This window comes from Bos grunniens, chromosome 18 (assembly GCF_055505025.1).
Source record: "Bos grunniens cultivar Pamir isolate PY7600 chromosome 18, Bosgru_T2T1.0, whole genome shotgun sequence".
NCBI lineage: Eukaryota > Metazoa > Chordata > Mammalia > Artiodactyla > Bovidae > Bos > Bos grunniens.
The window spans coordinates 25,651,900-25,678,359 of record NC_141182.1 but is presented as its reverse complement, the minus strand read 5'-3'; the positions used below and the strand labels follow the sequence as shown (position 1 = coordinate 25,678,359).

At 48.7% G+C, this 26,460-nt stretch overlaps 1 protein-coding gene across 6 annotated transcripts; it reads right to left on the bottom strand.

The window, feature by feature from the left end:
- On the bottom strand, positions 1–26,115 carry ADGRG5 (adhesion G protein-coupled receptor G5). Of its 6 annotated transcripts, none has more exons than XM_086350822.1 (12): positions 25,945–26,115; positions 11,865–11,966; positions 11,557–11,635; positions 10,760–10,916; positions 9,866–9,982; positions 9,088–9,204; positions 7,157–7,309; positions 6,313–6,434; positions 5,765–6,033; positions 4,555–4,672; positions 1,446–1,723; positions 1–1,077 (listed from the first exon to the last, which is right to left on the bottom strand). In XM_086350822.1, exons 2-12 carry the CDS (start codon positions 11,926–11,928, stop codon positions 980–982), a joined length of 1,572 nt encoding a protein of 523 aa, XP_086206948.1. In that variant the 5' UTR covers positions 11,929–11,966; positions 25,945–26,115; the 3' UTR covers positions 1–979. The 6 variants fall into 6 exon arrangements, with proteins under 6 accessions (XP_086206948.1, XP_086206946.1, XP_086206945.1 ...); XM_086350820.1 differs by adding an exon at positions 20,583–20,662 and having other exon boundaries at positions 5,765–6,434; positions 25,945–26,076; XM_086350819.1 differs by having other exon boundaries at positions 5,765–6,434; positions 25,945–26,083.
- Between the last annotated feature and the right edge of the window lie 345 nt (positions 26,116–26,460).

Here is a 26,460-nt window from a genome sequence, read left to right as displayed (position 1 = left end):
TGCAGCATGACAAAAGACTTGCATAATTTATACCAATTTATAACACTGTAGGCGCCTCCCAGCTCCAAGAGTATATACCAACAAATGTGAGATTTAGAACACACATCCTCACACCTACCAGGGGGAATTCAAACCTGCCCAGTCATCAAAATGCTTGGCCACTGGAGCTCAGATGGAGGGCAACGAGGCACTCCCTTCCCACCTCCAGGAAGTCCTATGGCCCCAGTCACTAGTCTAAATGGCCTATAGGGGCCTGGGGAGCACTGGAGGAGGAGCCTCTGGGAAGGACAGGATTTTCTGATCTTCGGGAAAGGTGGGCTTGGAGTTAGTCCACATAATCTGGGAGCAAAAGGAAAAGAAACTTCGGACACAGGCTGATGAGGTCTCAAACACGAGGTGGGTCTCTAAGCACTGGACTTGGGACTCCCGGCCTGGGATGACCCTCTCCTCAAGGAAGGAAGCAGGGCCCAGCAGGCCTGTCCAGGACAGGCTGGTCAAGACTGCCCTAGGCCAGCTGCCCCACCCCACTATGACCTCTTCCTCCCTGGTCTCATTTAATCTTCAGAGAACTCTGGGACAGGGCAAGACCAGAGCCATCTGTCCCCAGGTCACAGATGTGGAAACTGAGGGTCAGTGAGAAATGACAGGTCCAAGGTCAGACAGTGAGACTCAGAGCCAGGCGCTGAAACATGACCTTTTGACTCCGCAACCAGTGCTTTGGTCACAGGCCTGGCCAGCTGGGCCGAGGCACCAGGGGCGAGTTGGCTGCCCCCAGGTGGGGTTGACTTGCCTCGGAGCAGAATGCCAGAGGAGGTAGAGCAACATCCTGCCCCCTGGGCCTGGGGAAGCCATGGAGGTAGAAAAGGCCCCCAAGAGGCAACAGTGGCCTCTGTCCTCCAGCAGCTGGGCTGCCATCTTCTCTTCTGCAGGCAGCCAGAGAGGCTGGGAGCTCCGGGCCAGAAAGTCCAGGTAGTCCAGCCTACTGCACCATCTGGGAGGTGAACACCTCCATCTCCGCCTCGGCCTCTGCCTCTGAGCGGCACCTCTGAGAGCAGAACCACAGGAAGAGGAAGAAACCTGCAAGCAAAAGACTGGTCAGTGGGAGCACCAGGGAGCACGTGGGGCCTCCCTCCAAATCCAGGCACATTCTTGGTCGGGGCGAGCCGGGCCTCCCTGAGGCCCAGGAGTAATTCTCAGAAGCCCTCACTGTAGGAAGTCAAAAGGGATGGAGCGTAGGAGCGGAGGACCAGCCTCTGCAAACCTATAGGTTGCCTTTGTGCAAACTACAAGGTGGTGCCCCCTTCCTGTGGGCTGGTGTAGCCCCAAACCAGCCTGTTTGGGGCCAGATTTCAGCCCCTGACCTGGAGCCCTTCAGCAGTAGACCAGTACCTGCTGTCCACCACCCAGCCCCCAGGGGTTTCCTCCACGCTGTCCACAGGCCCTACCGTAGAGCGAGTTGAAGATGGTGAAGAGGAAGAGCTGGGGCAGCAGGAAGACACTGAAGGAGAAGAAGGCCAAGGCCCAGGTGGTGCCCAGCAGCACGGTGAGGCCCAGCACGGTGACGGTGTCCCGGCAGGCCTGGGTGCCCAGCGCCTTCTCCTGTGCCCGCAGTTTGTTCAGGACCCTCAGCGCCCAGGCCAGCACCACCAGGTTGAAAAGGGACGTGAGGCCACCATAGCCCATGACCAGGACACTGTGCACCCAGGAGCTCTGCACCCAGCATCTGCAGGGGATGGGTAAGTGCCGGGGTGGGTATGGCTCCCAAGGCCCGAGGCGGGGAAGCCACCGTCTCCTAGGCCTCTGGACTGTCTCCTGAATCCTGTCCCCATCATTTCTTGCCTGACCGCACACATGGAAAAATCCAGAACCTGGCTTTCCAGCCAGGCCACAGGGCGTGGGGGTGGGTAAAAAATGGGTGAACTGGGTCAAAGGTACAAACTTCCAGTTATAAAATAAGTAAGTCTTGGGGATCTAAGTACAGTATGATGACTATCGTTAATACTACTGCATTGCAAGGGAATTCCCTGGCAGTCCAGCCATTAAGGGTCTTTCTTGGAAAAGACCCTGATGCTGGGAAAGATTGAGGGCAGAAGGAGAAGGGGATGACAGAGGATGAGATGGTTGGATGGCATCACTGACTCAATGGACATGAGTCTGAGCAAACTCCCAGAGATAGTGAAGGACACGGAAGCCTGGTGTGCCACAGTCCATGGGGTTGCAAAGAGCTGGACACGACTGGGCAACTAGACAACAACCACCACCAGCGGTTAAGACTCCATGCCTCCACTTCAGGGGGCACAGGTTCAATCCCTGGTCCGTGAACTAAGATCCCACATGCTGTGAAGTGTGGCCAAAAAGTTCAAAATAAAATAAAAATAAATAATAATACTGCATTGCATATTTGAAAGTTGCTAAGAGTAGAGTTCTTACCGCAGAAAAATAAATTCTATAACTACATATGGTGATGGATGTTAACTACACATATTGCAATGGTCATTTTGCAATATATATATAAATATCAAATCATTATGCTGTGTACCTGTAATTAATATAGTGTTATATGTCAAGTGTTATAGGGCTTCCCTGATAGCTCAGTTGGTAAAGAATCTGCCTGCAATGCAGGAGACCCCGATTCAATTCCTGGGTTAGGAAGATCCACTGGAGAAGGGATAGGCTACCCACTCCAGTATTCTTGGGCTTCCCTTGTGGTTCAGCTGGTAAGGAATCCACCTGCAATGCGGGAGACCTGGGTTTGATCCCTGGGTTGGGAAGATCCCCTGGAGAAGGGAAAGACTACCCACTCCAGTATTCTGGCCTGGAGAATTCCATGGACTTTATAGTCCATGGTTGTAGCAGAGTCGGACACTACTGAGTGACTTTCACTTTCACTATATGTCAATCATACTTCAACTTAAAAAATAAAACATGTAAAAAAATTGTAAAGAATACATACATATGTAGTAAGGGTTTTTTAAATGCAAGTGAATGAAAGTTGCAAAATCCAGGGTGAGAGGAGAGGGGGAGAGGTGAGGAAGACTCAGGAGAAGCCAGTTCTTAGTTGGGGGGCTCACTAACACCTCTGCACTGACCCACTTCCTGTCCTATGGAAGCGTCCCTTCAGTTATTTTGCCCATGTCAGCAAATTATATAATAAAACACAGATTCAGAGTCCTAAGTCACAGTTCCTCAGAAAAACCACCCGACCCTCACAGTGAGAGGAATTAACTTCACCTCAGCCTCACTCTCAAAAGTCCTCTCCAACACCACAGTTCAAAAGCATCAATTCTTTGGCACTCAGCCTTCTTTTTTTTGAACTGTGGTGTTAGAGAAGACTCTTGAGAGTCCCTTGGACTGCAAGGAGATCCAAACAGCCCATCCTAAAGGAAATCAGTCCTGAATATTCATTGAAAGGACTGATGCTGAAGCTCCAATACTTTGGCCACCTGATGTGAAGAACTGACTCATTGGAAAAGACCCCGATGCTGGGAAAAAATGAAGGCAGGAGAAGGGACGATAGAGGATGAGATGGCTGGATGGCTTCACCGACACGATGGACATGAGTTTGAGTAAACTCCGGGAATTGGTGATGGACAGGGAGGCCTGGCATGCTGCAATCCCTGGGGCTGCAAAGAGTTGGGCACGATTGAGCGACTGAACTGAATTGAAAAGCCCCACACTGTGCCCAGAACCCTCACTTCCCGGAGGCTGGGGTGGGCAAAGGTTGGGGAGTCAGCCTGCCTGTGACCAAGTCCCACCTCTGCCTGCCCCCACTGGGTCTCCCTGGGCAGGGCTCCTCAGCTGCCTGTGCCTCAGTTTCCCCGACAGTAAACAAGGGCTGACAACAGCACCTGCTCCCGCTGTGAGGATCAGTCAGCCCTGAGCAGGCCTGAGCTGATCTCAGTCAGGAGGGGAAAAGGCCACATGGCCATCTGCTGGTGATGGCTCTACAGGGGGTTATTAAGCTGTTCCTTCTATGTCGCCTGTTAGAAACATTTCATCACAAGGAAAAGATTAATGTCCTAGGGCACTGGAAGGAGGGGCAGAGTCTGTCCTTCAGAGCCCCCAAAAGACCCCCCTCTCCCCCACACACATATGCTGTGCCCGGTCCCTGGGTTGTTCCCGGCCCCTACAACATTCTCTTCTCCAACCAGGAGGGTTTGAGGGCTGGCGGTGCCATCCTACGCACGGGTCGGGGGTGGGGAGGAGCCAAGAGAGTGAGCGAAGCGAGGTGATGAGGAGAAAGGAGAATCAGGTACAAGCTGAGCTCCACCACAGAGCCTGAGAACCAGAGCCGGTCTGGCCGACAGCTGCCAGGAGGCAGGTGCTTCCTAAAGTTAGCTGGCGGCGGTGTAATAACTCATCCAGCTGGAGACCTTGAGGAACCAGCCGAAGGGGCAAGGCAAAGCCCCCTGGAAACCATGCCCTCTGGAAGCCGCAGCCCCGTCTGGCCCCGCAGCCAGCGCCCCGCCCATAGGATGCCCCATCTAGAGCCCCAGGACCTAGTGACCCTGCTGCCAGAGCCAGGGAGTCTGCCGCAGCCTTGAGCAAACTCACATGGACGTGATCTTGAAGCCCGTGCTGTTTCCGTGGCTATCGGAGAGTTGGATCTTGTAGGGTCCGTAAACTGAGCTCTTGACGGCAAGAAGGAACAGCACTAGGAAGGCCGGGACCCCTGAGGAGTGGAACAGAGGCTTAGTGTCTTGTCAGGAGATCCCAGAAATGAGCTGCTATAACAGTTCTACTTGGCAAGTAGTGGGGAAGGAAAGAGACTACTCTGAGCCCCCAGCCACTGTCAGTGTGGTCCAGACTCAGAGGAATTAGCCCGCCTAGTGGTCTTAGAGAAGGTGATCTTCCCAGGTAGTGCAGTGGTAAAGAATCTGTCTGCCAATGCAGGCGACGTGGGTTCGATCCCCGGGTCGGGAAGATCCCCTGGATAAGGAAATGGCAACCCACTCTAGTGTCCTTGCCTGGGAAATCCCATGGACAGAGAAGCCTGGTGGGCTATAGTATATGGAGTCGCAAAAGAGTCGGACACAACTGAGCTCCCATGCTCACATACACGCTTAGAGAAGGCTGATATGAGTGAGGGCTCTCCGGTGGGATTATAGCTGTAGCAGTAGTGGTCCTGCTGGGAGGGTGTGGCTGGGAGGTAATTGGAGAGAGGATTTGGGAACTGGTGGAGAAGGCAATGGCAACCCACTCCAGTACTCCTGCCTGGAAAATCCCATGGACAGAGGAGCCTGGTAGGCTGCAGTTCATGGAGTCACGAAGTGTCGGACATGACTGAGCGACTTCACTTTCACTTTTCACTTTTATGCATTGGAGAAGGAAATGGCAACCCACTCCAGTGTTCTTGCCTGGCGAATCCCAGGGACAGGGGAGCCTGGTGGGCTGCCATCTATGGGGTTGCACAGAGTCGGACACGACTGAATCGACTTAGCAGCAGCAGCAGAGGAAACAATAGAGAGGCTAGGGATGCTGATGACGGTGGTACCAGAGGTGGTGGTGAACACAAGGATGAGGACGGTGGTGGTGATGGAGGCGACCGTGGAGGTGATTGATGATGGTACTGGAGATGGTAATGAGAGTCCTTCTGGAGGTGGAAGTGGTGATAAGAATAGTCATGTAGGAACTTGTGGTGGGTGTTGGCAGGGATGGTGACCATGGTCATGGCAATGGAGGAGAAAGAAAAGGACAGAGGGGACAGACACCCAAGACCTGCGGGAAGCCTCAGGAAGCAAGAGGGCAGGGAGACCGTGCTTACCCCAGCCCACGGCACAGAGCTTGAGCACGTATCGGCGGATGTAGACGTTGTAGACGCGCCCGAGTAGGAGGTAGAGGTTGAAGCCTTCAATGGCCATCCAGGTGAGGCAGCTGAGCAGCGCGAAGTGCAGGGTGGCGGCCAGCACCACGCATGCTGCCCCGGGCACTGGGGGCGTGGCCAGCACAGGGCTCAGCAGGAAGGTGATGTTGAGGAGCAGCACAGAGGCATGCAGGTTCATGTGGATGCGGGTTACGGAGTCACTCTGCTTCCTGCGGGTGGGAGCATGGCCTTCCGCGACCTGGATGTCACCAGGCAGCGCCGCCCCCTGGGCTCGTAGACACATAATGACCGGGACACGGGTCAAGAGGCTCGGGCAGGGACCCAACAGCAGCCACACACAATGAGGCTGGTCTCCTGCCTCCACTCCACCCCCACCTGCCTTCTGCCTTCCGGGAAAGCCCACCTGACTCTCGCGGGGCCAAGTAGAAAAGAAGGAGGCATTCTGGGCAGCAGAGGGCAGGAGGCCCTGCATGAGGGCAGGGGAATACCTGGCCTGGAGGTGCAGCAAGACAGTGAGCAGCGAGGCCACGATGGAGATGCTGCAACCCACCAGGGAGATGTAGGTGAGAGGCGCCAGCAATTCTGCAGGGACAGGGGCCTGGGAGAGTTGCTGTGGGAGAAAAGGCAGGGGCGGAAGCATGGAAATGCCCTCCCCTGCCTGAATCAAAGACCTGCCAAGATTTCAGCTCCAAGCCCCTGTCCCCTACAATCCCATCCGCGATCCTGACTTGAAAACAGCCGTGGCAGACACAGTGGCTTTTCTGTCTCTCAACTCCCATCTCTCCTTCCTCCCTACCTTCACTCTCTTAGGCACTGGGGTAGACCCTCCCCTGCTCCTGCTATGTGCAGTCAGGCACACCAGGCCTGGCCTATCAGAGCCCTCCCTCCTTCTTCCCACAGTGATTGGTTAAGGGATGGACATGTGACACACTCTGGGGCTATGGGACTCAGTCCCAAGATTTTGGCTGGCAGAATTGGTAAGAAACCTGAACCCTAGTAGGACCTACAACAGGAAACACTAGCAGCCATATTATTATTCCGTGGGGAGAGCCTATCTGAGAACTAAGCTAGCACAAAGCAAGCACATTGGAGAGACTGAGATAGAGTCCTGTCTTGGTAATATTGAGTCCCTGGATCAAGCCATGCCTGAAGCCTAACCCAACCTTTTAGGGAACATCAACTCATAAGTTTCTTTTTTTTTTTTTACCCCCCTTTAAATCCCTTTGAGTTGGATTTCTGTCCCTTGCACCAACTTTTACCTTTCTGCTCTGTCCTAGATGTGGGGCCCTCTGCAGCTCTGACCACCCTCATCCAGACTGGATGCACACATACCATAAGAACAGCAAAGTAGGTGAGGTGGTTGCAGCGGCAGAGCACCTGGGAAGGTGTGGGCTGCTCTGTGTGACAGCCCTCAGGGCTCCAGGCCCCCCAGTGGTGCTTGCTGGCTCTCTCCTTCCAGAAGACACAGGTCACTGTGTAGCCTTCCTAAGGGGAAATGCTGGAGTTGGGTGCATCCAAGGGGTGGAGGGGAAGGCCATGGATCAGGGTCTGGAAATTGTGGGAGCCAAACGTGACTCAGCTGCACCCTTGTCAACATTTTACCAGGCACCAGCTGTGCTTTGGCATCAGACAGACCCAGATTCCAGCCCCACCTCCATCCTGGACTCTGAGAGAGACCTGGGAAAGTCACAGAGGTTCTCTGAGCCTCAGTTTATTCATCTGCAAAATGGGATCATTTATACTCAAGATACGGGCTTCCCGGGTGGTGTTAGTGGCTAATGCAGGAGACATAAAAGATGCAGTTTCAATCCCTGGGTCAGGAAGATCCCCTAGAGGTGGGCATGGCAACCCACTCCAGTATTCTTGCCTGGAAAATCCCATGGACAGAGGAACCTGGCAGGCTACAGTCCATAGAGTCGCAAAGAGTCGGACATGACTGAAGCAACTTAGCACGCATGCTCAAGTCACACGGAAGGTGGAGTCATCAAAGATAATGAGGATCTTGAGTACCCAGCTCTGGCCAATACAGCAGGTGCTCTATGATCAACTCTCCCACTTCCCCTCCTACCCATGGGGAACAATGATGATCCAGACCCATCCCAGTGAGGGAGAGAGTCATTTACAGACAACCCTGATGCCAAGCCGTGTGGTTGCAGAGGTAAGGGAAATGAAACAGGCACGCCTTGGAAAGCCACAGAGGGAGGGGTGGAGGAGTCCAGAGAAGGGAAGGGACAACTAGGGGACTGAGGCCTTAAGGACACATCAGATTTTCTCTAAGTGGAGCAAGGACATACCAGATGGCGGGAACTGCAGGGGCAAAAGCTCAGAAGAATGAAATGAAATGATGATGGAGAAATTGGGAGTGCAGAGCAGTTCTGATGAGATTGAGTGAAGATAGGGCCAGAGTGTAGAAGCTCTGGGCTTTGCAGGAATGCCATCAGGGCTTGTGTCCACCCAGCAGCCCTTCTTCCTTCTTTTGGCATCAACATCTGTACTTTCCTTGAGGACCCACCCCTCTCCCAATGACAGGTCATATGAGTCCAGCCCAGTCCCTGGGCCATGTGACCGCAGCCTGGCCAGTCCACATGTTCCATCCTCCTGGGAACAGTGATGGTTCAGGGATGGACACATGATCCAACTGGACCTTTAGGATCTGTTATGGGATCCTGATTTGCACTGGCAAGAAAGAGCCCCCTGAGAAGAGGGGAAGGAGGTCCAGCACTTCAGCTGCCATCTTGCCACAGAATGGAAAGCCAAGGCAGGAAACCACTGCTGAGAAATGGAAACTGAGCCATTATGGCAGCGTATCAGCTCCTGGATCCAGCTGTACCTGAAGCTGTCTTGGACATTTCATGTACAGGAGGCAATAAAGTCCCTTTTGTGTTCAAGCTGGCTTGAGCTGCTTTTCTATCATTTGTGATTCAAAGAATCCTGACCAATGCAGTGACTAAAAGCTTCTCTCTCATTTCTTTGGCAGGAATTTTCAAAACACTTCAAAATTTAAAGCAGTTTGTTTCTAAGATAGTTCCACAGGGCTGCTGCTGCTGCTGCTAAGTTGCCTCAGTCGTGTCCGACTCTGTGCGACCCCATAGATGGCAGCCCACCAGGCTCCCCTGTCCCTGGGATTCTCAAGGCAAGAACACTGGAGTGGGTTGCCATTTCCTTCTCCATCCACAGGGTTGGGTTTGCTCAAACCAATATTCAACAGGATAGCTACAAGAGGGTAGGGATGGGCTGGAAATGGGGGTGTCCCCCAACAATACCAGGCTTTGGTTGTGCCAGAAGCTGATGTTCACTGGTTCACTGAGGTTGCTCACGTATCCATGGCTCAGCTGGGCCCCCAGAACATAGTTATTGAGCAGAGATGAGTTGATGTCTTTCTGGAAGGGCAAGAGAAGAAGGGCTGACTGGAGGGAACACAAGGAGACCCTGGATGAAGTCCAAGAGCCTCCTCCCTGGATGAGAACAAGCAGCATGGCTTACATGTGCTCAGCTGTGCCAACCTCCCAGGCTTTGCACATTCTGCCCCTTTCACCTCCTCACAACCTCCACCCTCACTTCCCATTTGTTAAATGGATTCCAGCCTTGTACCCTCCACCTCACCCTACCCCAACTCACTTTCAAAGCCAAGCTTAAAAGGCACCTCCTCTGGAAGCCCTCCTGGATTGCTCCTTGGGAACCATCCTGGCCTCACCCTGACTCATTCATCCCTTTGAATCTCTATGATTATACTTAACCTTGAGCTAAAATTAAGTCTCTAAGGTCCTGGTCTAATTGTTGAGATAGAGAGTTCTCTGAGGACAAAGATATTGTGACCTACTTGTCTGCCTCCTGTTTAGGGACAGGCACACACACAGAAGATTTCTTAAGTCTCATTTGCACATTATAATGGTGCCTTCCTACTATTCTGCTCAAACGGAGGCCCAGAGAGGGGCGCTAACTGGCTGAGGTTGCAGAAGGCCAGGAGGAGACATGGATGCCTGCAAAGCCCCCAGGAAGGGGCCAGCACCCACCCTTCATGGCCCACCAGCAGGGGCTGACCTGGAAAAAGCGGGTGCTGGAGAAGTAGATACAGATGAGACGAAGATCCCTAGAGTGGGTCCTGCAGGCACTCCGGGTCAGCTCGGCCGGGAACTGCATGGCATGCTGGGGCCGGGCCTGCAGAGGGCCAGAGACAGGCTGGGCCCCATGTCCACAGTCCTCCGGACCCACAGCACCTTCACTGTTCCCCACTCACCAGGGAGCCCTCCCGGCCTTGCCCTCAGGCACTTCCTATCTTGGAGCCTCCACCCACAGAACCCTCTCCTGCCAGGCTGCACCTCCACCCAAACTTGCGAGATCCTAGGCCTTCCCTTCAGGCTGTTCTGGTCTTGAGCTGGGGTCTTTTCTCCCACTCAAGTGGGGCCCTGAGGATGGAACATCAGCACCCAACACCCAGGCATTCTGCAGGAATCACACCAGGGCCCTCAAAGGGGGCTACCTCACCCCAGGAACCTGCAAAAGCAGGAAATCAACCCTGAATATTCATTGGAAGGACTGATGCTGAAGCTGAAGCTCCAGTACTTTGGGCACTTGGTGTGAAGAACTGATTCATTGGAAAAGACCCTGATGCTGGGAAAGATTGAAGGCAGGAGGAGAAGGGGACGAGAAGACAAGATGGTTGGATGGCATCACTGACTCAAGGGACATGAGTTTGAGCAAACTCGGGGAGACAGTGAAGGACAGGGAAGCCTGGTGTGCTGCAGCCCATGGGGTCACAAAGAGTTGGACACGAATGGGCGACTGAACAACAACTCACAGCTATTAAGGCAGAGTCCAAAGCCCGGACTGGTGGGAAGGCGGGTGATAGACCCTGGGGAAAGTCCAGACCTTCAACCCCTGGAGCATTTGTGGGTTTGAGGCTCTGGGTACCCTCAATCCCTGGGCATCTCTGACCTGGGGGACCTTCTCCAGAGCGGCACTGCTCAGAGAGAGGCCAGAGAAGTTGCAGTTCAGCTTGAAGGCCAGTGCCTGGATGATGTGCGTCTGCAAGGTGAGGTTGTGGCCCCCGAAGCTGGCATTGAGCAGCCTCAACTCTAGGCCATGAATGAGCCTGAGGGTTAGAGAGACAGCCAGATCCCTGGAGTAAGGATGGAAGCAAGAGGGACCCTCCACAGCCTCCCCCATCCCACACCCCTGTCACTCCCAACTCCAAACATCTGCACACACAGTGTTCCTGGCACACCCTTACCTCTTCACCAGCTCCCCCATCTCCTTCTCCCATTAACTCTTGCTTGGGTCCCATTTTATTGCCACCTCCTCCAAGAAGCCTTCCCTGGCTGCTCCCTACTGGCTGAAATGCCCCACAGTCCCTACACTTCCCTGTTAAGTCATCAGCATTAGCCTGTCACCCTGAGCACCTAGGGTTTTGAGTCAGAGACCTTGGAGAGCCCAGTCCATTCTTGGAGCCCCTTTCCAGAAAAATGCACAGAGACCCACGATTCTGCACTGGTTTCATGGCACCCACGGCTGAGGACCCTCAACCAGACAGTAAACTCAATGAGAACAGGGGTGCGTCCATCCCACAGCTCCAGAGCTTGGTGCCTGGCACATGGTAGGTACTCAGTAAATGAGTGTTGAATAAATGAATGAGCAGTCTACACTGGAGTGACCCTGGGCCACTGAGTCAAGATACAGGCTGCGGGTGGAGGCAGAGCGGACTCTGGGCAGGCCAGGAGGGATGCCCGACTCACTCAGCAGAAGATGTGCTGATCCTGCTCCTGGCTGCCACCTCCATTTTCTCCATCCAGTGCAGGGTCTCCTGGGACGCCTCTGCGAGGAGCGAGTCCAACAACCGCCTCAGCCTCTGTCCACAGCTGTCCCCCCCAGCATCCCCCACCCCTGGCCATCCCTTGGCCTCTGGCTCTTCTGCCCCAGGCTGCTGCCCCAGGGCAGAAGTGCCCTCTTTTCAGTCTCCCTTTGTTTGAGGCCACCCCCACTTCACATCAAAGTCAGGGGTCCGGGCTAGGATGGCTCTTGCAGCTCAGGGAAGCCCTCTTACCTGCCGTCCTGCTCTGAGACACCAAGAGGCACAGGTAGAGGAAAGGGGCCCAGCAGCAATTCATGTCGTGTATCAAATTTCCTCCAGGAACTGGCTCCCACCCTGGAAAACGTGCATGTCTCGTGACCACAGTAAATGAGCCTCCTCTCACCCTAGGCATCTGGCCTGTCCCTAGATTAGCAGGGCAGCATCTTACCTGATCCTCACACTCCTGCATTCCACAGATGTGGAAACCACGGCTCACAGAGCAAGGGGCTTGCTTCAAGTGAGGCTGCCTGAAGCCAGATCTCCTTGAAACCCAAATCCTGGACCATTTTTACCAAACCCTGCCATTCGCAGCTCTGTCTGAGTCACTCCCTCCTCCCAAAAAATGGTCTCTCTGGGGACCTCCCCAGGACTCTGACCTCACCCATGGGAAAGTTGGGAGTTGCTTGTCATTAACCCTGTCCAGTCCTGTCATTCACCCACCATGTGACTTTGGGCAAGAATCTGAACCTCTCTGATGAAACTGCCAGCAGCAGCCGCTGTGGGGAATTGGAAAATTAGAAGGGAAAAAGCAAGAACAAAGAGTTTTGGGAGAAGGATAGTTTTGATGACAATCATGGATGGTCAGGGGCCACCAAGAATCACGACAGCTGGAGGACAACAGGAGAACCACTGCCTTTGTCCACAAAGAATTCCCCCAATGCCCATTTTAAAGTAGAACGTGATTCGAACATATTCTTCAGTACTGTATTCAACATTTGCTTTGAAACCTCATCTTCCTTTTCACCTATTTTTGTGACTGCCAGAAACCACAGCAGCTGCTAGTTATGAATTAAGATATCAGGCTCAAATTTGTGAAACTAAATCCAATGATTTGGTTTTTTTAAGAAAAGGATCCTGTCCCTTTCTGCCATAATTTCCCTCAGGTTTAAAATGAATGGACCAATTTCTGCTTAAACATAGCAAATTTATGTCTGCCCCTGAAACTCCACTAAAATGAGACTGAATGGGACATCCCTGGTTGTCCAGTGGTTGAGATTCTGTGCTTCCAATGCAGGGGACAGGAGTTCCATCCCTGGTTGGGAACTAAGATCCCACATGTATAGTGAGGCCAAACATTTGTTTTAGTTAAGAAAAAAAAAAGAAAACAAATTTCTAAAAACTAAAAAAACAACATGAGAGTGAATGAATAAAACAGACACAAAGCCACGAAAGACAGAACAATGGGAAAGAAGACAACAGCAGACGAGCGATATCAGTAAAACTTTGGCGGTTACAAAGCCGGTGGCTACCTGGTTTTAAAAAAATAAAAGCAGACCGTGAAATGTTGAACCCAAGTGCTTGTGTCAGGGAGAAGTGAGTACAGGGGGTGTGGGGTCAGTGAGGGACAGAGAGAAGGCAGCGAGGTCAACCACGGGGGAACTTAGGAACTAGAGGCTTTGGAATCTCTGAAGGCGGGATGGAGGGTGAGGCTACACATGGGGGGTGGGGGCTGTTGGTTGTGAATCTTTAAAAGGACCAGCTGGGTCTCCATATCTCCTCTGTCACCTGGAACATCCAGGAGCCTTCCTCACCACCTTCCCCTCCCCAACCCTGTCCCAGCTCAAAGTACGTTCCCTGAGACAGTGCACCAGAGAGACTCGGAAGAGTCCCATTCTGCGGGGTGCCATTCTGGTACAGGAAAATGAAGCCACATCCCCTCTCCACCGCCTCCTCCAGTCAGCTTCCGGAAGACTGCAGCAGCCAGGTAATGATGCTCCAAGGCAGGAGAAAATTTTTCTCTGAAGAACCAATCATGCCAAGAAAATTATCCTCTAGTTACTGACATTTTGGTGCTCCTTAATATAGCGGCAAAGACCAAACTTACGGTGAAGCTTCACCAGTTACCAAGCCCTACCAGGCAATTAAGTTTTTAGTGCCAAGGATCCCTCGGTTCAGTTCAGTTCAGTCGCTCAGTCGTGTTGGACTCTTTGTGACCCCATGGACTGGAGCACACCAGGCCTCCCTGTCCATCACCAACTCCTGGAGTTCACTCAGACTCACGTCCATTGAGTCAGTGATACCATCCAGCCATCTTATCCTCTCTCATCCCCTTCCCCTCCTGCCCCCAATCCCTCCCAGCATCAGAGTCTTTTCCAATGAGTCAACTCTTTGCATGAGGTGGCCAAAGTACTGGAGTTTCAGCTTTAGCATCATTCCTTCCAAAGAAATTCCAGGGCTGATCTCCTTTAGAATGGACTGGTTAGATCTCCTTGCAGTCCAAGGGACTCTCAAGAGTCTTCTCCAACACCACAGTTCAAAAGCATCAATTCTTCAGCGCTCAGCCTTCTTCACAGTCCAACTCTCACATCCATACATGACCATTGGAAAAACCATAGCCTTGACTAGACAGACCTTTGTTGGCAAAGTAATGTCTCTGCTTTTGAATATGCTGTCTAGGTTGGTCATAACTTTCCTTCCAAGGAGTAAGCGTCTTTTAATTTCATGGCTGCAATCACCATCTGCAGTGATTTTGGAGCCCCAAAAATAAAGTCAGCCACTGTTTCCACTGTTTCCCCATCTATTTGCCATGAAGTGATGGGACCAGATGCCATAATCTTAGTTTTCTGAATGTTGAGCTTTAAGCCAACTTTTTCACTCTCCTCTTTCACTTTCAACAAGAGGCTTTTTAGTTCCTCTTCTTTCTGCCATAAGGGCAGTGTCATCTGCATATCTGAGGTTATTGATATTTCTCCCGGATTTTTTAAATGTACACCTTTCTCAGGAAGCTGCTGGAGGATGTGTTCCACAAAATGAGAGAGTAAATCATGAAAGAACACATAGGGTACAGGAAAACCCACCAGAAGAGATGGGAAGCTACTCCCCAGAAAATGCATGAAGAGAAGGCCCGGACTGATGACTGGGCAGCAGGCCTAGGGCACATCCCGTCCAGAAGGAAGCAGAAGACAATAGGTTTCCAGGAGGAACGTCTCAGTGTGTAAAAGAAGGAGGCGAATATACAGATTGTCTGACAGGTCTGAATACATAGGAAAATTATTTTGAGAAATGTCTTACAGAAAGCTTGCAAATGAAAAATAAAAAAGAAGCAATTAACTTCAGGAAAACCAAGTTGTACAGGAAAGAAAACGTAATCTTGCTACACAAACTGACATAAAGTATAAGATGTTTATAGCATTATAAAAACTTTTTTTGGCGGGGGGGGTGGGCTGTGTCACTCTCGCCACATCTTAGTTCCCTGACCAGGGATTGAACCCCAGGGAAAGTGCCAAGTCTTAACCACTGAACTGCCAGGGAATTCTCTATATTTTTAAAATTGTATAAAAACCATATAAAAATGATTTTGACTTCCATTTATGATGTAGAGAGCCACAAGGGAACATCACTCCCATCTTGACCATGGGAAAAGCCAAATGATGTACAAAACTGGTTTTTTGAGCCTGTTAGAGAACTGAAGTCACAAAATAATCAGATAAACTAGTTTCCAATGGTTGATAAGCCCTTCGAAGATGAGGTGTTTCAGCTCAGTGGTTACCAAAAAAGCAGATAAGAACAACTGATACCATAATGGATTCTTTTTTTAACTCTTTATTTTATATTGGAGTATCGCCAATTAACAGTGTTGTGATAGATTCAGGTGGACAGCAAAGGGACTCAGCTATACATATACACGTATCCATTCTCCCCTAAACTTCCCTCCCATCCAGGCTGCCACATAACACTGAGCAGAGTTCCCTGTGCTATACGGTAGGTCCTTATTGCTTATCCATTTTATTTTTTCAATCATTCAGAAACATTGTTTAATAATATTCTTATCAAAATAAAACTTACAGAAAAGTTCACAAATCATGTATCTTGGTGAATTATCACTTGGGTTTCCTGGTGGCTCAGGCAGTAAAGAATCTGCAATGCAGGAAACCTAGGCTCGATCTTTGGGTCAGGAAGATCCCCTGGAAAAGGGAATGGCAACACACTCCAGTATTCTTGCCTAGAGAATTCCATGGACAGAGGAGCCTGGCGGGCTACAGTCCATGGGGCCGCAAAGAGTTGGACACGACTGAGCAGTTAACACACTTTATCCATTTCAAATATAGCAATGTGTACGTGTCCATCTCAAACTCCCTAACTAGCCCTTCTCTCCGTCCTTCCCCTCTGGTAACCACAAGTTCGTTCCCTAACCTGTGAGTCTGTTTCTGGTTTTTAAGTAAGTTCATTTGTATAATTTATTTTTAGATTCTGAATATAAGGGATAGCATATGATCTTAGTGAATTCGTAAAGGCTGAGTATGAATGAGAATGCCAGTTTAAAACCACTGAGAGCCCCAGACACAAGGGGTGTCTAAATCCACTTGACCATTTCTTCCCACAGTCCTCTGCTGGTGCTCATGAGGATGACTGGGGGTGGGGCAGGGACCTGAGAGGGCCCCTGTGGTGACATGGGCATGCTGAGGTTTGAGGGTGAAGCCTATATGAGCCCCAGGCCATGTGTGAGTACGTGATGGTGACTGGCTGCTGCGAGAGACAGACATCTGCGCCCTGGCCTTGCCGTAATGAGACCCACATCCATAGGTCCCTGACTTGTTATAAGGAAAAGGTCTGCTGCCTCTGGCGGAGAAGTGAAAAAAACCAACAAGAGACTTCTCTGGTGGTCCAGTGGTTCAGACTCCACACTTTCAATGCAGGGGGCACAAGTTTGACCCCTGGTCAGGAAACTAAGATTCCACATGCAGCACAGTGCAGCCAAATAAAAACCACCTACCCCAGACCCTGCATGGACATTAGGCAAAAGCTATCTGCCACTGGTATGGAGTGGCCAAACCCACTAGTGCCCAGGATTTTGCACTGTTATAAAACAAGGGGCTGCTTGCTGCTGCTGCTGCTGCTGTGAGAAAGGCAGGAACTTCATTCACACCTCAGACGCCTCCACCAATACATGGCAGGGTTTGGGCTCCATGAGGGTAAAGGAGAAGTCAGCCAGCACTGAAGAAGAGGCAGAAGTTGCCAGTCACTGAATGAGAAATGGGAAAGCTAAGAAAGCCCTGGTCGTGGGGCTCAGGCACAAAGCTACCTAAGACCGAAACTTAGAGCAAGAGAACCAGAAATCTACTGCTTCCATCAAAAATTTTGCACCAAGTAATAAGCAACAGCTGTCTACCACTGGCAAAGGGGCCAGAACACAAAGAAAGATTCCCCCTGTGTTGCATGCATGCAAGGATGAAAGTGGAGTAGGATTACTGAGAAAATCCATGCGGGACGCAAGGGCTCACACTAAACACAGAGTAATGTCCGTCCCTCACTGGAGAAATGTGATGCTTATGCTGCAGAGAAGGTACCTGCAACAACAAGACTGTAACCCAAATCGACCACAGACTAGACTGACTCAGTGAATGCCCTCTACTTAAGCCACGACATAAGAAATACCCCTACTTTTGGTGATAGGCATAATTTGGGATAGGCATAATTATAATTTACCTCACTACTGTGCTTTCACACAATGCCTTGGTATTCAGTCAAAGCTTATAACACACACATAAAATCAAGAAAAAAGAAAATACTCTTTGTCAAAAGATAAAAGAGACAAGAGAAGTAGAGCCAGAGATGACCAAAATGTTAAAACTATCAGATAGGGACTTAAAGATACATGGGTATGGAAAAGCAGGTGGTGGAAAGGTATACTCCTAAGGACAGATAGGAAATTTCAGGAGAGCAATGGAAACTATTAAGGAGAGACAGGTAGAAATGAAATACTCAATATCATTGATAAAGAATTTCTTCAATTGTGAAGTGAAAAAAAGTGTTAGTTGCTCAGTTGTGTCCAACTCTTTGTGACCTCATGGACTGTAGCCTGCTAGGCTCCTCTGTCCATGGAATTCTCCAGGCAAGAATTCTGGAGTGGATTGCCATTCCCTTTTTCAGGGGATCTTCCTGACCCAGGGATGGAACCCAGGTCTCCTGCATTGCAGGAAGATTCTTTGCCATCTGAGCCATTGAAGGCCTATTAATCAGCAAACCAGACACAGCAAAGTAATCAGTGAATTTGAAGATAGAACAATATAAATAATCTGAATTGAAACACAAAGAGTAAGAAAAGTCAAAATAAAACTCAAATTGGTAGGACAAGAGCAGATGGTCTAATAAACATGTAATATGAGTCCCAAAAGGAAGAGAAAGAACATAGAAGAAATCTTTAAAGAGATAATGGCTGCATTTTTTTCCAAAATTAGTGAAAGACAACATACTACAGATTTAAGAAGTTCTATAAAACTTAGCAGAATAAATATAAAGAAACCACACCTAGACATACAGTCAAACTGATGCAAAACCAAAGATTAAAAAAATCTTGAAGACAGAGAGAAAAAGAAATAATAGATACAGAAGATAAGAAATAAAACAAGAGACTTCTCAAGAAACTATACAAACCAGAAGATAACACAACTACATATTTCAAGAAAAATGTGTTAACCTAGAATTTGAGGCCCAGTGGAAATATGTTTCAAAAATTAAAATCAAATAAGGACTGTTTCAGATGAGCAATGGCTTAAAAAAATTCATTTCCAGCAGCTGTGCTGTGCTTAGTCGCTCAGTCGTGTCCAACTCTTTGCAACCCCATGGACTGTAGCCCACCAGCCTCCTCTGTCCAGGCAAGAGTACTGAACTGGAATGCCATGCCCTCCTCCAGGGGATCTTCCCAACCCAGGGATCAAATTCAGGTCTCCTGCATTGCGGGTGGATTCTTTACCATCTGAGCCACCAGGGAAGTTCAAGAATACTGGAGTTGGTAGCCTCTCCCTTCTCCAGAGGACCTTCCCAACCCAGGAATTGAACCAGGGTCTCCTGCATTGCAGGAGGATTCTTAACCAGGTGAGCTACCAAAAAGCCCCATTTCCAGCAGACCTGCACTAAAAGAAATATTAAAGGAAATTCTTTTGGCAGAAGAACATTTATACCAGATGAAAACATGGACCTACACAGAGAAATGGAGTGTTGAAACTGATAAAAATATGTCAAATACAGAATGAATTTTCTCAATTTTAACATCTGTCTAATGTAAAAATGTCTAATGTAAAAATGGCAACACTATATTGTGAGGCCTCATAATACATGCAGAAATTTTAATGTACCACAAAAAATAGCACTATGGCCAAAAAACCACCTATATAAGGGAAAAGTGGATAGCTTGAATTTCATCAAAAATTAAAACTTCTAATCTTTGAAGATCATTGCTAAGAGAGTGAGAATACAAATTATAGACTGAGAGGAAATATTTGAAAACACAAATTTGAAAAAAAATGTGCATCTGGACTATATTGAGAATTCATAAAACTAAACAAGAAGACAAATAACCCAATAAAAAAGGCAAAAGATTTAAAGAGTCACTCAGCCAAAGAAGATACATAGATGCCAAAAAAGCACATGAAAAGATATTCAGTATCACTAGTCATTAGGGAAAGGCAAATAAAACCACAAAGAGAAGTCACTACACACCTTCTGGTGGAGCTAAAAACAAAATGACTGGTAATATCTTGTGTTACTGAGAATATACAACAGCTGAATTCTCATGCATGGATGGAAAGAATATAGAATGGGACAACTACTTTGAAAAAGGGCTTCCCTGGTGGCTCAGCAGTAAAGAATCTGCCTGCAATGTAGGAGTCTCAGGAGACACGGGTTCAGTCCCTGGTTTGGAAAGATCCTCCGGAGGAGGGCATGGCAACCCACTCCATTATTCTTGCTAGAAAATCCCATGGACAGAGGAGCTTGGCGGGCTACAGTCCATGGGGTCGCAAAGGGTTGGACATGACTGAAGCAACTTAGCATGCACGCAGGCACTTTGAAAAATCTGAAAACAATACCAACTTCCATCAAGAGAATTCCCTGGCGGTCCAGTGGTTAGGACTCGGTGTTTTCACTGTCAAGGGCATGGATTCAATCCTGGTTGGGAAACTAAGATCCTACAAGCTGCACAGCACAGCCAAAACAATTGCATCCAATGGGGAAGATAAACAAACCGTGGTATATCCATACTGTGGGACACTACTCAGCAATAAAAAAGAATGAGCCACTGACACAGGCAACAAATGGCTGAGTCTCAAAATCAGTATGATAAGTGAAAGAAGCCAGACAAAAAGGAGTATGTATTTTATGATCGCATGTATATGATCTTCCAGAAAAGTAAAAGCTTCATGTGAGAGAACACATCCATAGTTTCCATGGGGTGGGAAAAAGGTAACTGACTATAAAAGGAGCCAAAGCAACTGTTCAGGGGGATGTGCTCCACTCAATGGCTCAGTCGTGTCCAACTCTCTGTGACCCCATGGACTAAAACTCACCAGGCTCATCTGTCTCTGGAATTCTCTAGGCAAGAATACTGGAGTGGGCAGCCATTCCCTTCTCCAGAGGATCTTCCCGACCCAAGGATTGAACCCGAGTCTCCTGAGTCTCCTGCTTTGGCAAGCAGTTTCTTTACCACTGAGCTACCTGGAAAGTGGGGATGGAAATAGTATATATCTGGACTGAGATAGAATGTATGTAGGACTCCAAGTATTTGTCAAAACTCATCAAACTACTCTCCAAAAGTGTGAGTTTAATAAATAAAATAAATCAACTAAACAAATAGAAAACTGTAGTAGGTGAAGCATCCGTCTATAAACCGAATTTTTGAGAGTCAAGCCAAAAATATAGTGAGAATATAGGGAAGAGGAAGTGGAAAGGTGTGGAGAGGATAAGGAAGCTCACCTTCCTCCTTCACAGAGGGAGAAAGTCACCAGAAATGCCCCACAGAGTTCCAGGAAGGGAGAACCACAGAACTCAAACACCTGTTTGATGGTAAAGGCAGAGAGAAGTAGTTAAGAGCATGACCTTTAATTTTGTTTTCTTTCTTCTTTTAAATCTTTTGGCCGTACCACTTGGCCTGTGGGATCCTAGTTCCCCAGGGATCAAACCTGTGCGCCTGATGGAAGTGCAGTCTTAACCACTGGACTGCCAGGGATGTCCCCATGACTTTCAAGTTTTTCACCATTGGATTTGCAAATGTGGTATCACCCAGTGAGAGACAAGCACACCCCACTCCCCATGAGAGTGTCAAGAGTTCAGCCTTTTCAAGAGAATCATTGGACAACACACACTTTTCATTCTGAATAGCCTCTGATCCAGGAAACTCATTTTTGTGAATTTACCCTATGGAAATAAGAGGGCAAGCCAGGTAAAATACATAGAAAAGTATTTATAATACCATTGTTAATCATAAAAAAGCAAAAAACTATGTAAATGTTATTCCTCAATAGAGGAATAGTTACAAAAATTACAGTCCAATGCCACTCTGGAAAAGTTTGGTAATATATTATAAAACTAAATGTACCATATGACCCAGCGATCGCACTTTTGGGCATTTAACCCAGAGAAATCAAAACTCATGTTCACACCAAAACCTGCATAGGAGGCCTTATTCGCCATAGCCTCAAACTGGAAGCAATCCCAATGTGCCTTCAATGAGTGAATGGTTAAACAAGCTCAGCCCAGCAATTAGAAAAATGTGTGACACACGACTTGGATGGGTCTCTAGGCAGTCATGCTGGGGGTGGGGGGGAAGCCAGTCTAAAAATGCGGCATTTCTATAATTTTATTTATTTGACATCCTTGAAATAAAAAAATTACAGAGATGGAGAACAGATTAGTAGTTGTCAGTGGTTTAGGGACTGGCGATGTTTCTAAGAAGCCTTGTGGTAACAGGAAGTCTTGTATCTTCCTTGTTATATAAGAATCTACACTTCATAAAATTGCATAGAATTAAACACACATACACACACACACCCATGTCAGTGTATAAAAGCTGATGAAATCTGAATAAAGGTTATGAATGGTACCAAAATCAATTTCCTGGCTCTGATGTTGTACCTTAGGTATGAAAGATGTTACCATGGAATAAGACTGGGTGAGATGTACACAAAAATTTTTGTGTACATTTTTTGCAACTTCTTGCTAATTTATCACCTTTTCAAAATTGAAAGTTAAATATAGTACAGTGGATCGCCATTTCATTACTAAGAATTATGATGTAAACAGCCGCATAGAAGAGGAGCACAGGATGTCACTGAGTGGAATACCATGCCTGCTGCTCATTTGCAATCCCATGGACTGCAGCCCACCAGGCTCCTCTGTTCATGGAATTCCCCAGGCAAAATACTGGAGAGGGTTGCCATTTCCTTCTCCTGGGGATCTTCCCAACCCAAGGATTGAACCCCCAACTCCTGTGTCTCCTGCATTGGCAGGCAGATTCTTAACCACTGTGCCACCTGGGAAGCCCATTGAATGGAAAGGACAGGTTAAAAATAGCTCGTATAACATACTCACTGTGGTATTTGAACTTTTCCACTGTGGTATTTGAACTTTTCCACTGTGGTATTTGAACTGTGGTGTTGGAGAAGACTCTTGAGAGTCCCTTGGACTGCAAGGAGATCCAACCAGTCCATCCTAAAGGAGACCAGTCCTGGGTGTTCATTGGAAGGAATGATGCTGACGCTGAAACTCCAATACCTCCAGGTGTTATTAACACCTGCCTTATTTGCTGCATGTGCAACTTCATTATCTGCCCATTTTTGTATTGGGTTAAACTTTTCCTTATCAACTTCTAGAAACTCTTTACATAATAGGAAAATTAGCTCTTTGTCTATTATATGAGTTGCAAATATCTTCCCTTGTTCGTCACTTGCCTTTTGACATTATATATGGTCTCTTTTTTTTTTTTTTTTTGCCAGGTAGCTTTCTTTATTTAATATAGAAATTTTCTATAATAAAAATTACCAGTGTTTTCTCTTTGGGCTTCTGGATTTTGAGTTTTAGGTAGAAAGACCTTCCCCATTCCAACATCATAAAGGAATTCACCTAAGATTCTTCTAATACTTTTAAGGTTTCATTTTTTTTATATTTGGAATTCCCAGTCCATTTGTGTTGACCTAGAGTATGCAATATGGATTCAAATTTTTTCTGGTGGTTACCCATTTGTCTTAACACTATTTTTTTGGCTGCATCACGTGACTTGACTTGTATGATCTTAATTCCCCAACCTATGCCCCTGCAGTGGAAGCACAGAGTCCTAACCACTGGATCCTGGGGAATTCCCTTAATGCTATATATTAATATGTATGTTTATTTTTATTTTAAAAGAGAATAAAGACTATGGAGTCAGAGTGTTGGGTTCTTATTTGTTTGGCTATTAGGTTAATATTTGAGTTTTAGGTAGAAAGACCTTCCCCATTCCAGCATTATAAAGGAATTCTCCTAAGTTCCTGCTAATACTAATACTTTTAACGTTTCATTTTTTAATTTTCATTTGGGCAATTCACTTACCCTCTCAGGACCTCAGAGATCAAAAGAAATGATTTAGGGGGGCAAAGGAAACCACTGAATAAGATCATCTGGAATATTTCTGGTGAGAAAACTGAGAACCCAAGAATGCAAAAAAGATTCCCTTGGGAGTACAGATGGGGAAAATGAGGCTCAGCCAGTGGTGTGGACTTGACCTCCAGGGTCTGGACCCTAAGACTGGGTCCCCAGGCCCTTGGCCATGCTGCTGCCAGACAGACATAGGGGGAAGAGGAGTTTAATCCCCCCACCCAGCTGGGGAAATTAAGGCCAAAGCAGAAGTGATCCCTCCCCCAAGCAACCAAATAGAAGCTATGGTTTCCATCCCCTTTCCCAGGAGCAAACCACAATCTTCACTTCTGCTTGCAACCTCCTACATCCCCCTCCCCATCCTTTCAGAGAGACCACCACTCACCATTACCCCACACCCTCAGCCATCTCATTCTCATTCAGCCATCTCAAATAGCACAATTCACTATTTGAAGCCTTATAGGAAATAGGAGGGGGCTTCCCAGGTGGCGCCAGTGGTAAAGAACCCACCTGCCAATGCAGGGGACTCAGGTTCGATCCCTGGGAGGGGAAGATACCCTAGAGGAAGGCATGGCAACCCACTCCAGTATCCTTGCCTGGAGAATCCCATGGACAGAGGAGCCTGCTGGGCTACCGTCTATAAGTTTGCACAGAGTTAAACACGACTGAAGCAACTTAGCACACAGCACAGGAAACAGGACCCCCTTACCTGACTCCCAGGAAGGTTCCCCCTGACAGTGGAAAAACTGAATACCACACAAGAATTTGCCTGGCGTTCTTCAGCAGGCCAGTGTGCAAGCTGAAACACAAACCCAGACTCCAAGTCAAGTGCTCTCCCCTGAGATATGCTGCAGCTTCCAAAAGGTGGCCGGGAGGCTGAGTTGCTACCAGGAAGAACATAACCCTAATCAGGTCAACAGAACATGAGGGGACAGGTGGCACGCAGAGCAGAGCCTTTGGGAGATGTAAATTCTATAACTAGTTCCGTTTCAGCACCTGAGCTGTGAAGTTAGGCAAGGAACTTGACCTTTCTGTGCTGCACGCTTTCTCAACTGTAAAATGAGGCCAAGGTCATCTATTTCCTAGGGCGTGCATGCTAAGTTGCTTCAGTCGTGTCCAACTCTTTGAGACCCTGTGAACTGTAGCCTACTCTCTGTCCATGGGATTCTCCAGGCAAGAATATTGGAGTGGATTGCCTATGCCCTCCTCCAGGGGATCTTCCCAACCCAGGGATTGAATCCACGTCTCTTATGTCTCCTGCATTGGCAGGCAAGTTCTTTACTTCTGGCACCACCTGAGAAGCACATTTCCCAGAGACAGAGACTCAACCATATCCACGATCCGCACTCCTGGGAATCTGAGGCTCTAACCCAGATTCCCAGCCAGGAATACACTGAGCAGGAGAACCTCTGCCTTCCTCTCCCTCTCCAGAGCTGGCTGTGTACCACCCTCTCCCCAACAGTACTAGAGCCCACTGAGCCAATGTGCTCCTGGGTAGGGCCCCACGTGCTCCTCCCAACAGCTGCTCCTGCCAACCACAGACTGGAATTCCCACCTCCGCCTCCCCCACGGCCTGGGTGAAAGTGAACCTGTGGTCTCTGCAGGGAAGTCCTGACAGGTGCTATTATTTCCCAAAAGGAGGTCCCACGAGGGCCCAACAGGGGGGTCTATGACCCAATCAGACCCAGAGCCTTTGCCTGGAACACACTGTCTCAGGCTCTAATCCAGGGCACTCAGAGGAACTGCACCTGCTCTGATCTGCCCAACATCAACTCTGTGCCAGCCCCTCACCCCTGTCACCTGAGATGCAGGCTACTGGACTAGCCCCATTTTACAGATAAGGAAACTGAGGTCCAGAAAAGCAAAGTTCAATAACAGGCCACAAAGTGGGTAAGGGGAGTAAAGGTTTGAACCCAGAGCCTAACTACTCCTTAATTGAATTATCTATTTTTCAAAAACATAGATCTCAACAAAAAGATACTCATGTATAACACAGGGAACTATATTCAAAATCCTATGATAAACTATCTTGGGAACTTCCCTGACGGTCCGCTGGTTAAGAATCCGCCTGCCAATGCAGGGGACACAGGTTTGATTCCTGGCCCAGGAAGATCCCACATGCCTGGGGGTCAAATGAGCTGGCATACGGCAACGACTGAAGCCCACGCGTCCCAGAGCCCATGCTCTGCAACAAGGGAAGCCACTGCCGTGAGAAACCGTGTACCACACCCAGAGTACCCCCTGCTCACTTCAACTAGAGAAAGCCCACGGGCAGCCAAAAACTAACTGATTAATTAATTAATTAACTTTTAAAAACCATAATGGAAAAGAATATTTGAAAAAGAATGCATATATACCTGTAACGGAATCACTTTGCTGTACAACAGAAGTTAACATGACATTGTAAATCAAATATACTTCAAGTTAAAAAAGAAAAAAAGAAAAAAAGAAATATGTCCCCACCACCACTGGAAAACAAAAGAAAACCAAAAACATAGATCACTCCAGTCCTGAGATTAGGAGTTGCCATCAGAGGCCCAGGAACCGGTGAAGGGAAGGCAGGTGAGCCCCACCTTGCTGCTCCAGGGATGTCACCAGCCCAACAACCACCCAGGCAGGGGTGCGCCCAGTGCCCGCTGGGGACCCAAGGGTCAGGACAGAGTCTAGGAAGAACGGGGCATGGAGAGACTCAGACAGAAGGGCTGACCTGTGCGGCTGCTGCTGTCTCGCTGCCCGCGGCTGCCTTCTGCAGGAAGAAGGGGAAGTTGGGAACCTCTGTGCTGCGGGCAGGCGGCCTCTGCTCATTCACCCTACTCCGGCACAGCACACGCTCCCTGCACTTCTTCTTTCACTAGAAGAAGCCTGTTTGTTGCATCCCGAGCTGATAGCCACACCCAGCTCACCCTTTGATAGCAAACCCCCCAGAGCCTGCAGCACTTCCTGGAGGCAGCTGCACATTTGCAGAGATACTGGGTGTCATGGAGAGAGAGGGAGGAGGCCAATGTTGGGGGCACCCTTCAGGGTTCAAGACCCACTTGGCTCTGAACCCTCGGGCCAGAGATGAGGGCTCTCTGGGTCTCAGTTTCCCCAGGAGTAGGAAAAGGAGAATGATCCCTGCCTGAGCCAAGGATCAATGAGGCGGATGATGGTAAAGACCTCAGGCAGGCATGGGGTCACGCTGCCTGGGTTCCAACCCCAGGCCCACCATTTCCTGGCTGGGTAA

Excerpts from the sequence above, each read along its gene's own strand:
- ADGRG5 (XM_086350819.1), bottom strand. The coding sequence starts at position 11,928 with ATGAATTGCTGCTGGGCCCCTTTCCTCTACCTGTGCCTCTTGGTGTCT. Across the intron at positions 11,636-11,864 it reads GTCTCAGAGCAGGACGGCAG|AGGCGTCCCAGGAGACCCTG; the intron begins GTAAGAGGGCTT and ends CGCTCCTCGCAG. Across the intron at positions 10,917-11,556 it reads ATCAGCACATCTTCTGCTGA|GCTCATTCATGGCCTAGAGT; the intron begins GTGAGTCGGGCA and ends TCTAACCCTCAG.